The 15,782-nt window shown below is 39.5% G+C and overlaps 1 protein-coding gene across 1 annotated transcript in view; it reads right to left on the bottom strand.

The window, feature by feature from the left end:
- Positions 1-15,782, bottom strand: part of cpne8 (copine VIII) — a 94,256-nt gene that overhangs the window by 42,828 nt on the left and 35,646 nt on the right. Inside the window, exons 5-6 of the mRNA XM_067379195.1 lie at positions 10,457-10,496; positions 9,116-9,192 (exon numbers count right to left, since the gene is read on the bottom strand). Of these exons, the coding sequence (XP_067235296.1) occupies positions 9,116-9,192; positions 10,457-10,496 (117 nt within the window). The remainder of the gene's footprint in view (positions 1-9,115; positions 9,193-10,456; positions 10,497-15,782) is intronic.

Consider the following 15,782-nt stretch of genomic DNA (forward strand, 5'->3'; position numbering starts at 1 on the left):
TTACTTGGTGTTTGGTAACGAAGGGCCTACTTTGCATCAGCAACACTGACTCAATGACAAACAAGTCATTTATAAGAAGACAACTGATGGCACCTATATATATAGCAACTACTTTCTACTAGAACTAATTAATCATTTGATTGTTAGGCTACTAAAACGAACACCAAAACTTAACAGGAACTGTTAAAAATTATAGCAATTTATGCAAAAACTGATTTTGTACCTTGACCACCTTCTTCCATATGGATCAATTTTCTGTTCTGATCTCAACAAGTCTCAGTTAACTACAGAGTAGGCACCAATCAGAGGCCACATTTTTACGATATCATCATGTAGACTAATTTCAAAGTATTTTACAGTATTTTAAAACTACAAAAATACAAAAAAAAAACAAATAATTTTGATACAAAATACAAAGCTATTTTCATCAACTCTATCAAATACAAATTATAAAATACTATTTTATATTTTAAATACATATTTAAAATACATGTATCATGAATACTGCCCATCCCTGATGTAGTGTATGGCATTGAGACATTCCCTGTCAGAAGGGACGTAACAAATAATACAATATCATCAATAATTTTATCACTTCTATGTTTCTAAGTTTGTCAACTTGTATAAGCATTGACAATTGTAAGTGCTCAACTAGCAAAAGGTTTTACTATGGCTAGTTCTATTTACTTACCTCTCAGAAAAATTGGTCCTGGACAAATGTTTCTTAATAACCAAATTAATATTCCTTAAATCTCCACTCAAACAATGCTTACCAGATGATGCCCTTTTTTTGACAAATCTCACTCACATTTACACATAGGTTGGCACTTTTCAGGTTTTCAAAATGTTTTTGAGAAAGGTTTCAAAAGGTTTTTGTAAGAAAAATATCCATATTTAGAACTTTATGAACTATAGTCACTGGCTTCTGGTAATGGCCATATGCAAGTCGAGTTCGGGTCGAAGAGTGACCTCTGACCCAACGCATGGCGTATTGGTGAACGGGGAAGTGCAGAGGATAGAGCAAAACAAAACAAAACAACAGTCAGAATTTTTAAAGAGAAACATCAGAGGATTTTGATATAAGAGAAGAGGAGATTGAGTTTGTTGCACAGCCCTATTTGTTTGAACCGCGAGAGGAGTCTAAGCTTACGATACTCCTACATCCTGCGTCATACGTCGGGTCAGAGATCACTCTTGCGCTGGAACTCGGCTTGCGTACAGCCATTACCAGAAGCCAGTTATTATAGTTTATAAAGTTTTAAATATGGATATTTTTCTTACAAATAACCACTGCTTCATTTCAGAAGGCCTTTATTAAATCCCTGGAGCTGTGTGCATTATATTTATGATGGATGGATGCCCTTTTTTGGGCTTCAAAATCTCACGACCCCCTTCACTAACATTATTAAGCTTGTAAGAGCCAGGATATATTTCAATATAACTGTTTTAATCCATCTCTTTTGTCCACTTTTAACCACTTCTGTAAATGTATGGGTTTTTTCAGATCTTTCAATTTAATGGACAAAATAATCTTGTGCAATTTACATATGAACGCAACCGGAAACTACGAAAAAACACACAGGGAGCAGCAGCTTTTGTTTCTGTTCTGACAACCGCAAGACCACGGCAAACGCGGTGAGTGAGTGTTAGAAATCAGGAATGGTGAGAGAAAAGCCTACAAGGTTTAAATCCTGTCTGGCTAGCACGCTTCCCATAATGTTTACTCTTTAGGTCAGTAGGGAGTCTTTTGTGGCTGTTCTACGAAAGCAGTCTGGTCAAATGTGTTTTTTTGATTACCTCTGGATGTGGTCAAGCTCAAATATGAGCTTGGTCCACTTCTCTTCTCCATCTACACGTCATCACTAGGATCGGTCATTCAGGATCATGGTTTCTCCCATCACTGTTATGCTGATGACACACAACTCTACCTCTCATTCCAACCAGATGATCCGACGGTTGCTGGTCGCATCACAGCCTGCCTGACAGCCATTTCTGCCTGGATGAAGGACCACCACCTCCAACTCAACCTTGCAAAAACGGAACTGCTTGTGATCGGTGCAAACCCAACACTTCATCACAACCTTTCAGTTCAACTTGGGTCTTCAACCATCACTCCTTCCAGGACAGCCAGAAACCTTGGAGTGGTGATGGATGCTGGTCTAACCTTCACAGATCATGTTGCAGCAACGACCCGGTCCTGCAGATTTGCCTTGTACAACATCAGGAAGATTAGACCCTTCCTATCTGAACATTCCACACAAATTCTTGTCCAAGCTCTTGTTCTATCCAGACTGGACTACTGTAATGCTCTCTTGGCTGGCCTTCCAGCATGCACTATCAAGCCTCTACAACTGATCCAAAATGCTGCAGCAAGACTGGTCTTCAACGAACCGAAGAGAGCGCACGTCACTCCTCTCTTCATCAGTCTGCACTGGCTGCCAGTAGCTGCTCGCATCCAATTCAAGGCTCTGATGTTTGCTTACAGAACGACAGCTGGCTCTGCACCGCTATACCTTAACTCACTACTTCAGACTTACGCGCCCTCCAGAAACCTGCGTTCTGCAAGTGAACGGCGCCTTGTGGTGCAATCACATAGGGGCACAAAATCACTCTCACGGACCTTCTCCGGGACTGTTCCTGGCTGGTGGAATGACCTACCACGCTCTATCCGAGCAGCCGAGTCTCTAGCCATTTTCAAAAAAATGCTAAAGACGTATCTTTTTCGTCAGCACTTGACCCAGTAGTAGTAGCACTTACCTTGACTAATATTCTTCTCCTATCTGTGTATTTATTTATTTAAAAAAAAAAACAAAAAAAAACAAAAAAAAAAATTCGCTATGAGCACTTTACTGACATAACTGTGACTTCACTCAGCACTTACATACTGTTGTTCTCATGTTGATTTAATTGATTCTACTACTCTCATTTGTAAGTCGCTTTGGATAAAAGCGTCTGCTAAATGACTAAATGTAAATGTAAATGTAAATGTAAAACGTTTTAGACCCCCGTTTATACCTGTATTTAGCGTCGTCCACTTGCACTCATGATCCGATAGACCAAAACGCATCTTAATACCAGGTGTAAACAGGGCCATAATTACATTGAATACATTGAAACTATTTAAAGGGGCATTTCTACATTTGAATTACATTAAAACTTTACAAGACATAAATCTTTGTTGCTATTTTAGCTAGTTACTCCCCAACAATGAGATTTTAGTTCATCTTTGAAGTTCATATGAACGTACAGTTGAGCTTTTGTTTACCATATTTGATGTTCTGTATGTATTTGATTTCTTCACTGATTATTTGTTAATAAAAGCCTATTAAATCTGTTCATTATATAAAGTAATTGTACTTCTTCTGAAAGTTTTATGGGTTTGGAATGATATGATTGTGAACTACCCTATTAACAGCTTGAGAATGACTCCTGCTTTGGTTTATATCACCGAGTCCTTCACAGGTCCTGTTTGGTAAACCCGCACCCGCAGTACTCAACAGACACGACCCATTATCCGACAGCAGCACTAATTTAATTCCATACCCGACCTGACCCGATCCATTTGACATGAAGATCACGACCCGAACCGCAACCGCATTAAATCTACTACATCAGGTAGACAAGAATCATTTATTTTTTCAAGTAACACAAGCAATCAAATCAACATTAAGCATTCTGAGTTGAGGCATTTAAGAAAAAAAGACACCCAGACCACATGGTAATAATTAACAGAAAACAAGAGAATGTGCATTCGTCGTATTAACAATACAAAACTTTTGCCTATACATCATGTGAACAATCTGCCTATACAAGCTATTTTGAACAAATGTGCACAAATCAAAGCATAGGCTATACAGATGCTTAATGCTGTAAATCGCATTGTAATTAGAAACCTTTGGCGGTTTTCGGACTACAGAGTGTGAACACAAATAAGCATGGGACCGTTTGAAAGCAGCTGCCTATCAGTGGGTACCGAATTAAGTTGAAACAGTCTTGGGTATTGAACCTACAGTCCAATCTGTGACATATGTCTATTGATTCCTTACTGACAACATAAATATTATTCCACCCGTTACATCAAATATTAGCGGCTCATGTAAATGTGGCTGTATCAGCAATTAATGTATGATCAAGAACGAAATTAATTCATACAGAGTTGCCTGAGCTATTCAGTGTGGCTTATGGCTGTAAACGTTTTTAAATGTATTTATTTACAACTGCACTATACTGTACATGAATAAATGAATGTTCAAAGAGGTCTGAGTGAGTGAATGAGTGCAGGCAGCTCTGGTTATATAACACTCTGAGATCAACATCATTTTATGTTACCACCCAATGTGATGTCAAACAGCATATAAAATCCAAACACACACTTTATACAGGGAAACATGAACATACTTCACGGCAGTTTGTATATGGGCAGTTGACAAATGGACACAACCATGAACATCAAGATTTTAAAGAGTTAATTTACCCCAAAATGAAAATTCAGTCATTAATTACTCACCCTCATGTCGTTCCACATCCATAAGACCTTTGTTCATCTTCGGAACACAAATTGAGATATTTTTGATAAAATCCGATGGATGCATTGCCAGCAAGATCATTTTCTTTTTAATGCCCAGAAAGCTAAGACATATTTAAAACAGTTCATGTGAGTACAGTGGTTCAACCTTAATATTATAAAGCAACGAGAATACTTTTTGTGTACAAAAAAAAAAAAAAACTAGCCACTTTATTCAACAAAATCTAATGATGGCCTATTTCAAAACACTGTTTTATGAAGCTTCGAATCTTTAAAAATCTGTTGTTTCAAATCAGTGATTTGGAGCGTGTATCAAACTGCCAAAATCACGTGAACTATTGAAATTTCGAAACACTTATGACGTAACTGTTTCAGCAGATGACCCAGAAGCAAAGGAGCGATTTAACAGGGTATTCAGGGTATAGTTCAAAGTCCAACAAAAGCAGACTGCCAGGCGTCGTCACACTGGGCTCTGTGGCCGATCTGGGTGTGCCTCAGGCTGTAGATGGAGAGCATGAAGCCTGGCGGATGGAAGGAACCAGGCTTGCAGACCGGCTTAATGCATGATATGTGGAAAACAGGGTGGACGCGTCGTAAGTTGGGAGGCAATTTAAGTTTGACGGCTGCAGGACTAAGAACCTTAACTATGGGAAAGGGACCGATGAAGCGCAGAGCTAATTTGCAGGAAGCGCACTGCAGGGGGTAAATCCCGAGTGGAAAGCCACACTTTCTGGCCGCAAACATATCTGGGTGCTTTGACACGACAGCGGTTGGCAGTACGACGTGTGCACTCTCTGTTCTGGCACAGAGCAGATCTCACAGTCCTCCAGGTGCGCTGGCAACGACGGATAAATGCCTGGACCGAAGGGACAGAGGCCTCTGTCTCCTGGGAGGAGAACAGAGGTGGCTGATACCCGAGACAAGACTGGAAAGGTGATAACCCTGTGGCTGAGGAGGGAAGAGAATTATGGGCATACTCGACCCACGGTAATTGTTCGCTCCAGGACGAGGGATCGCGAAAGGCCAAAGTTCGGAGCATACGTCCCAGAATTTGATTTGTGCATTCAGCTTGTCCATTAGTTTGAGGATGGAATCCTGACGACAAACTGGCGCCAATCTGTCGGCAGAATTCCCTCCAAAACTGGAACACAAATTGAGGGCCCCTGTCCGAGACAATATCCGAGGGGAGGCCTTGCAGGCAGAAGACGTGCTCAATGACTATCTGAGCCGTCTCCTTTGCAGAGGGGAATTTACAGAGCGGAACAAAGTGGGTGGCTTTAGAAAAGCGATCAACAATGGTTAGAATGACCGTATTATTGGCAGACGACGGAAGACCGGTCACGAAATCCATGGCGATATGGGACCATGGAAGATACGGAATCATGGACGTTACGGAATCGGGAGAGGTCTAAAAAGTCCAGCGGGAGAAGAACTACTCAACATAGTCTGAGCGCATATAGCACAAGAGGCAACAAACCGGCGCACATCACGAGCCCTTGTGGGCCACCAAAATCGCTGACTGACAGCCGCGAGAGTTCCTCTTACCCCAGGATGCACAACTAATTTAGAAGAATGCCCCCAGCGGAGGACAGCAGGACGGATAGACTTGGGAACGAATAACAAATCCCGGGGGCATTGACGAGGAACAGAAACATTGGTTAATGCCTTTTACCTGCTTCTTGATTCCCCAGGTAACGCCCCCTACCACACAATCGTCAGGTAAGATGGTCTCTGTGGCGGAGGCACTCTCCGAGGTACCGGTATGGTGACATAACGAATACCAGACAGCTCACTGCCATCTAGTGCGACCACAGGGGTAGCATCTTCTAACTTGCAAACAGGGTTGTTTCTCTCCCGGGCCCAATCCTCATCCATGAAGTTACCATCCGATCCCGAATCAATGAAGGCTTGACAGGAAGCAATGGCACCAGCCCAACGGAGGGTGACAGGAAGAGTGGTGACAGTCCTAGCAGGAGGGCAGTGTGAAGAAGCGCTCGACAGTAATCCCCGTTCTACTGGCGAGCGCTTCCTTTTAACGGTCAGACAGCGACCAGATGGCCCGAACAACCACAGTACATACAGAGACGGTGCAGGATACGGTGCTGCCGTTTGGCGGGAGAAATCTGAATGCCCGATGTCTGCATGGGCTCAGGGAATTGGGCAGCTTCGAAGGACACCGCAGTGGAAGTAAGATGAGGAGTGGGTGGCACAGGTTGCGCGTCGTGGGCACGGTGCCGAAGATCAGCTCGCTTCTCCAGTCTGATTGCCAATTCCACCAACTGATCAAAAGCAGCGGGGACTTCACGCGCATAAATCTCATCTTTGATATCTGGATTCAAACCCTCTAGAAAGCACGCTGTCAGAGCTGGTTCGTTCCACTCACATGTTGCAGAGAGAGTGCGAAACTCGATGGCGTAGTCAGGAACTGAAAGCTTCCCCTGGCGCAGCACAGCAAGCAGATGGGAAGCCTCACGTCCAAAGAAGGATCGATCAAACACCTTGGTCATCTCCTCTTTAAAGGTGGTGAAAGACTGGCAACAGTCAGCCTCTGCCTCCCAGACTACCGTAGCCCAGTCACGTGCCCTTCCAGTCAACAGGGAAATAACAAAAGCAATCCTGGCGCGATCAGCCGCGTACGTAGAGGGCTGAAGGGAAAAGACAACTTCACACTGGGTCAAAAAGGCTTTGCATTCAGTAGGCTCACCCGAATACTGTGGCTGGTTGTTGATTCTTGGCTCAGAGTCGGGACTGGGAGACAGAGGATCAGACAACTCGTGGCGGAGAAACTGAAAGCGGTGATTCAAGTCCGTCACCTGAACCTCGAGGCTCTCCACAGCGTGTCCAGCAGCCAAAAGCTCCTCCTCATGCCTGCCAAGCATAGCACCCTGTATCTCGACAGCAGAATGGATGGGTCCCTCCTTCGCCGGGTCCATGGCTGGTCGGATGATTCTGTTGTGTGTCAGCAGAGGGCCCAGAAGCAAAGGAGCGATTTAACAGAGTTTATTCAGAGTACAGTTCAAAGTCCAACAAAAGCAGACTGCCAGGCGTCGTCACACTGGGACGCTGCAGCTGGTAAACAGGAAAACATAAAGGGAATTCACTCGCTGATGGTAGCTCGCGGAGCACAGGAAAGGAGCTCGGTGGCCAATCTGGGCGTGCCTCAGGCTGTAGATGGAGAGCACGAAGCCTGGCGGATGGAAGGAATCAGGCTTGCAGACAGAGGACTCAGATAGATGGACCACGAGACAGCTAAAGGGACTGGGACTAAAACTGTGATAATACACAAACAGTAATTAACGATTTCTGAGAGACAACACAGGCGAACGCCACTAACAGGTTGTTAATCATCCGACAAAGCTAGAACAAACGGCAGGGAGAAATAGCCAAGACAATCAACGAAGACACAGAACAGGTGCGGACGCGAGAAGGTGTGAATGCCGACAGAAATGACAAACAGCTGAAACAAATAAGGCAGGGAAGAAAGGAGAAAACAAGGAGACAATCAAACCCGAAGCTTCATGAAGCAGTGATTTGAAATTGTCCATCACTAGATATTGTTGAATAAAGTCGTTATTTAGTTTTTTTTTTGGTGCATAAAAAGTATTCTCGTTGCTTTAATACATTAAGGTTGAACCACTGTACTCACATGAACTGTTTTAAAAATGTTTTTAGTACATTTCTGGGCATTGAAAAAGGAAATGATCTTGCTGGTAATGCAGGCCTCACTGAGCCATCAGATTTTATTAAAAAAAATCCTAATTTGTGTTCTATTGAAGTAATTAGTGTGTGTGAAGTGAGTAATTAATGACTGAATTTTCATTTTTGGGTGAACTAACCCTTTAATATGTTTTTAAAAATATATATTTGTTTAAGGGAAAGTATATTTTGTGACTGACTTTTGCCTTGACAAGATCATTTTAAATGGTTCTATGGTGTGGCAAATATTCTGTGTTGTCTCTCAATTAATTTGAGTACATGAAAAAATGTACAATTTGAAATGTGCTGTTTTGTTTTCATACTATTCATCTATTTTGACACAGTCAGTTCCAGTTAAATAAGTAAGGCTTATTTAATGCTCATTAATGCTGAAATTCTCTCTTTTTTGTTGTGGGGGTGCCGCAGGACTGATTAAATTAAGTAAATCCACATACACATTCCAAGTTTAATTAATTAATAGGGGTAAAACTCTCAAAGCATACAAGATTGAATCCTGATTAAGAACATTTTAAAGGATCCCCAAGAAAATTCATTTGTAATTATAAAAAATGTGCAATTTGATTCTAGAATGGAGCTCTGTTCTAAAAACCTTCCTCACATAATTGAAAAGCAATGTGCTTTTTGTTATTTAGGTTGATATGTAAATTCAGAGGAAGTCATTTTTGAAAACAGATTCTGATTAGATTTTTTTTGCAGTTTAGCCAAGGGACACAATTTATATGCAGAAAAAAACGAATATGAAAATGTCCTTCTTTGAGGACAGTAAAATAAACTGAGATAAATCCAACTTGAAAGCAGTGTTAGGTGAAAATTGAAAACATATTTCAACACACTGTGTTTCAGAGAAGTGTGAAGCTCAAATGCAGGACTTACATGAGTGATCTTTCCATACGACTTCCCAGAGATCCTACCACCTCTCCCAAAGTACAGTACATCTGGCCCAGGAAGTCCTGCGAACACATACACACATTAGGAATGGGAGCTTTCTTCACATTTCATGATTTTTGGCCATTTGAATACAAGGTACCTGATATCTCAGTACACATTCAAGTCAACATGAAATCAAAATGGACCCTTATTTATCATGAAAAATAAGCTATTATATTAATGCTTAATATTACTTTAAAAAATTATAAATCATTAGTTACATTAGCATAAATGAATAGCTGTTTCAGAGGCAGAATGAAGATTAAACAGACTTTTTTAAAATAATGTGCACAAACAAATCAGTCACATTCATTCACTCAGAGATATGAAAGCAATTAAATTATGAAATTAAGAAATGAAAGATATGAAATTCACAGAAATATGAAAGTCAAATGGGTTATGAACTTGGGTCATGCCTGTAAGCTAGTATTCTCCAGTGGGAACTGGGAATGATTACTGACCGATATTCTCTCTATCCAAATGTCCCATGCAAACGTTTAAATTGAACATTTCACATTCAGTGTATTCAATCCTAAATGGGCATAATTAAATAATCTCTATACTTTTTGTTTGCATATTTTAGTTCACATCATTAGTTTATATATAATAATACCTATATTAAAGTAATATCTACTTTTTTATCTTTTCTTCATACATTACTTCTTCATACATGTCTTATATTTCATAAAATAATTACATAAATATTAGAGGCAAAATTGTTGGTGTGTGTGTTTTAAAATTAAAAGTCTTGGCCTGAGACAAGAGTAAAACAGCAAGGCATTTTAAAAGTAAATGAAAAAACATAAAGAGACATATTTTAAATATGAATAATGTGGGGAAATAAAGAAAAATGAAAATGAAAATGAAATCTGTTTCAGTATTAATCAACACATAAGTCCTTGAAAAACAAGGATATTGATGAGAATAGGACCTCATTTTAGATAAGCTCATGTCATGCTGAATTTGGGCAACATTTGTGGCAGAAAGGTTTTGCAGATGGAAAGGCAGGACAGAAAAAAGCAGACATTCTCCTGAGAGAGCTGATTAGAATGTCTGTGCCCAGCATCTCTGAACATCAATCCCACAGGTGCACTCTGGTATATAGAGTGACCCATGGTTATGACCCCACAAAATCCTTGAATAAATCATGATAAAACCCCCATGATGAGGGTCAAACAAGGTGTCTGTACGGCCACACACATAACCAAAATATATAACAAGTCTTTAAATTCAACCAACACACAAACACAGTGTCCATCAGTTTTACATTTACAAGAAAACACTTACATGTTTGGACAGGTTGTCACTCTTTGAGTCAAGGTCATACCTAGAAATAAAAGGAAAACTATAAATGACACTCAATAAAATGCTTGTAAAGATTCAATGTGTAATTTCTGTGGCACCCAGAAGATACTGAAATAAGTCCTGAAATCCAGAAATGAGTTGCATTTTTGCACTTCTGGTACCATCATCCCAAAGTCAATGGGTTTTCTGAATGGATTTTTGGTTAATTGCCTGAAATAAGGTCTGTGGTTAACACAATTTCAAGATATTTCCATGTTTTTTCTACAATATAAATTAGATCAGGAATTACCCCACTCATTATTTTAAAAAAAAGAAAAGAAAAAGATTTTATGTGTCATGGAAAAGGCAGTTTGAAGAAGTGGCTTAAGAGGCCTACAGAGTCTATCAGGAATATTAAACGTCATCAGCCGAACAGTTAAAATTATCTGCTTAATTCCATATTACACTTTTTGTCAGGTTGGGTGGGTGGTGGAAGGAGCGAGGACTCAATTGCAGGAAGAAGAGAAGGGCTTTATTTATAATACAAAATAAAACAAAATACAACAACAAAAACTACCCCGTGGGGGAAAACAGACATGACAAAAACTTGACTAGGCTTGACTAGACTTGACTAGACTTGACTTGACTTGGCTACAAGAGGAAAACATACGATAAAGAACGACAACGAACCAGCACAGGACTGCAAACACAAGGAGAATAAATAGGAGAGCAAACAAGGCAGGTAACGAGGGAGGACAGGTGGGGCAAATCAACCAATAATCAGGTAACAAGGTGGGCGGGGTCAAGACAATAGACATGAGAGCACATGGCACAAAGAAACACATGACAAGCCATGTGCTCACACCACACAAAACAAAAAACACAAGAACATGGCCAATGAAGACAAATCACAAGCCATGTGCTTACACAAGACGAGACATGAACACGTGACTATGAAAACTCATAAGCCACGTGTTCACACAAAACAAGACAACATGGAAGCACGCAGCCCGTGAAACACAGACTGCGTGCTAACACAACACAAGACAAAAAAAACGAAACCAAACTACACACGAGTGCCGGGATCCGAACGCCACACTCCCAACATGAAACAAGGCACGCAGACAAGAGAGCGCACAGCCCCGAGAACACTTGAGACCGTACGCTCACACAAAAACACGACAAGAACGGGAGTGTCAGAGCTCTGTCACAAAACCAAGCAATAAACAAGACTGAAGTGACAGAACCCTGACACTTTTACAATGAATTTATACTCATGCTCTTGAAATATTCAAACCCCAAATTTCTAACTCTAACCTCTGTCCTTTCTCTTGTTTTCTTTTTTCCTCTCTGAGCATAGTTGCCAATTGGATGGGGGCAGAGCCTGATTATCTCCAACACCTGTGGCCTCCGCCTATTCAAAAGCTGTTGGTGGCCCTTCACTTTTGGCCTACCTCAAGAAACCTGTTGTTGGTGGTTTTGGAGTTTGTTTACTTTTCTTTTGTACAGGATGGTGAGGGTTTTTTTTTTGTTTAGTTATATTAGAATAGAAGGAGCTGACCCAGAAGATTCTTTTGTGTTTATTTTTCTCGGGAGTGAGGAAAGTTTAACTCTGAGTTGTAGTTTAGATTTTATTTGAGTTTTGTATGTTTATATTTTCCTTTGTTTTTGTTTGTTTGTTTGTTATAGTTTTGATACTTTTACTGCCAATAAATTTGATCTTTTGTTTTTCCCTGGCCATTGCGATTTATAAATTTTGAACGGCTTTTTATGTTGATCCCTAATCTGGGTCGTAACAAAGAGCTTTTGAAAGTTTAATAATGCTGACGCTGAAGTCATGGGACCCTTTAGCCCAGCTTTAGCTTTTAACTTCTGACAGTTGTATTTAGACTTAAACTGATGTTTGTTTGTGAAGATTATCTTTATGAACAAAAAATGCAAGTATCAAACTTTTTTTGGGCTTATTTTAGCTTATTTTATGCAATAATCCAAATAATCCAAAATACAATGGAAAAATCCTGTTGGATTTTTGTAGAGGGAACCATGGCGATGCAAATTTGTGAGTTGGCCTACAAAAATATATCACTGTGGCACTCTGTTGCAAAAATAACTAGATTATTTTTTCATAGAAATAATATAAATGTCATCAACGCAAAGGATTCACCCACACATGAAATACACTCTCATGGCAATTCAATGCTTTGTCAAATTGGTGGCGAATTTTGTAGGAATTTGTACAATGTTATTCATATATTTTTGTACGATCTGATTACGCCCCACTGAAGGTTCGTTTTAGGATGGGAGGGATTTTTTTCCCATAGATTTTTGTATGAATCAAAATGTAAAATACAAAATTGCCAACTCTTAAAATAGTTATGTTTTCTCATGAGATTGGTGGTTCCCAGTGTTATTAGGGTGTTTTGGTATGGTTGCTAGGGAGTTGCTAGGTGGTTGCTTACTGAAAGTAAGTCAGAAGAGCCCAGCCCTAAATCATTCTAGGCATGACTTGTATCCTTCCTGTAATACAAGTGTATTAAATCTAATACAGTTAAAAAGTAGTACTTTTAAAACTAAGGTTTTCTTTTTGGGATTTACATTTTTTAATGAGGATTGTTTTCTTTATTATGGTATTAGGACTGTGTTATCAACCTGACAATTATCAAAAATATCAAAATTAATTTGAATTCAGAAACTAACATGCTCATTGTAAAAGGGGTGTATTCAAGTATAAATTGCAGTTTTAATGTATTTTTTGAGCAAATGATGTCATTCACCGCTTGGCAAGCACCAGACGCCCCTGTCTTTCATTGTTATTGCTGCCTTTGCGCATTAGGATAGAAGAAATAATTTTAACAGCCAAAATTGCACACTTTACCTTTAAGTCATGTTTTTTACTGTTGTTTTCTATATGTCACTGCTTCTGTTTTCTCGTGACATTCTGAATGAACACGAGCCTGTTGTTCACCGGCAGCTTAAATGAAGCCTCAGTGGGTGGCAACAACCTACATGTTTGAGGAAAAATCTGTCATGTTGGGATACATGTTATTTTCCTCTCAGCATGAATCTACACTCCTGGCTGTCTCTTTCTTTGTCTGTCCGACTTATTCTTCCTCCCGCTGTGCAAAATGAGCAGCGTCAGCACATGTGCGGATATTTCCAGCCATGCAGGAGAGACCGCTGGGATCAAGAAATGCTTTTACCTGACCGAACAGGGCTGTTCACAGATATTTTGAGGGGCAGTGGCCCAAACCAAAAAACAAAGGGGCACTAAGGAGGTGGGGTAGATATGCTGTAATGTTGTATGTGTGCTAACTTTATGTCAAGAATCCACCACACTCACACACAACGCAGTCTGAAGGGGTTTGGTTTTCAGCTTGTGCTGGCTATTGCTGTGGATATTATCTATGCCAAGCACACAGAATAATTTGTCACCAACAAGTGAATTAAATATGGATAAATATGTGTCGATTATTATTAAATTATTTGATTGTATTTGGTCACGTCTCCACCCATCCAACATATCTGCACCAGGCACATTTTTTGACATGACGCACACCCGTTAAAGAAGTCACCGCGCTCATATATATATATATATATATATATATATATATATATATATATATATATATATATATACAATGCTCAAAGTCAAGTCACCTTTATTTATATAGTGCTTTTCACAATGCAGATTGTATCAAAGCAGCTTTACAGTGATAACTGGTATCACTGTAACTGTGATATCACAACTGGTATCACAGCTCTTAAAGAAAATGGTGTCAGTATCCATCTTAAGTAAATTCAGTATTGATTCATTCCGATGTAAGAATCAATAGTTATTAATTTAGTTAATTTATCTACATCAGCACTGTAGAAAACAGTGATGTCATCATCCAGCTCAGTTCAGTTCGCATACAATGGTGCCAATGCAGCCAGATCAAAACACTGTTGAATAGCAAATGTCAAGTGTCCCCAACTAAGCAAGCCAAAGGTGACAGCGGCAAGGAACCCAAACTCCAACAGGTGACATCAGGTGGCAAACAGGTGGCAAACAGTTGTTAAAATGGAGAAAAAAACCTTGGGAGAAACCAGGCTTAGTCGGGGGGGCAGTTCTCCTCTGGTGAATAGTGCTTTATCATGATTCAGGCAGCTATCATAAGTCCGATGGGATCGCAACAGTCAAAGTATTTACAGGTATTCCAGTTCCATCCAGTTGAGGATCGTATTCATCACGCCGGTAAGGATGGTTTGTTGAGGAACTGTGCCACTGCCTGTCGTGTCGTGCCTTCACAGTGGATTATCTGGACACAGTGGACTGAAATTCATTATGTCCCTGATGTAAATATAGGGCCTTTTTCTATATTTTTTATCATTTACCAGGTAAAAATGGTAAGTTGTATCATTTAGAAAAGTATTAGCACATCTCTCGTCAAAAATCCAGGTAAATATTGCATTAAATTAGGATCTGACAATTTCTAATAGAAATCTCCATGGTTACTGTCACGAATCCTGTCAGTTCCGGACTACATTTCCCATCATCCCCCCTGTCAATCACATGCACTCACTCCACCTATCACCTGTTGCCACATCCACCCTAGCACACCACACTGATCACCACACCCAGCTGTAGCTCATTATCGGGACTATAAAGGACTCACACTCACACCACCAGTTTGCGAAGTCTTGATTACCCAGTGTGTCATTTCTGAGGATTTCCTTGTTTCCTGCCTGCCTGTGTTTGATCTTGCCTGTTCCTGTTTATTGACCCGTTGCTGCCTGTCCTGACTCTTGCCTTGTATACTGTTCTGTGAATGATATCCGCCTGCCTCGATCTACTGCCTGTACCCTGACTACGTTTTTGCCTGTTTACCCTGTTTGCCCCTGATCGAACCAGCCTGCATATGGATCTCTGCCTCAGTCCCGCTACATTACAGTTACTAGACAGATACACTCTCTTTCTCTCTCTCTCTCTCTCTCTCTCTCTATATATATATATATATAAATAAATATATATATACACACACACTGTATATTGAGAGTATATATATATATATATATATATATATATATATATATATATATGGATATGGATATATATATATATATGGATATGGATATATATATATATATATATATATATGGATATATATATATATATATATATATATATATGGATATATATATGGATATATATATATATATATATATATATATATATATATATATATATATATATATATATATATATATATATATATATATATATATATATATATATATATATATATATATATATATATATATATATATATATATATATATATATATATAT

Source organism: Chanodichthys erythropterus, chromosome 24 (genome assembly GCF_024489055.1).
Source record: "Chanodichthys erythropterus isolate Z2021 chromosome 24, ASM2448905v1, whole genome shotgun sequence".
NCBI classification, from domain to species: Eukaryota; Metazoa; Chordata; class Actinopteri; order Cypriniformes; family Xenocyprididae; genus Chanodichthys; species Chanodichthys erythropterus.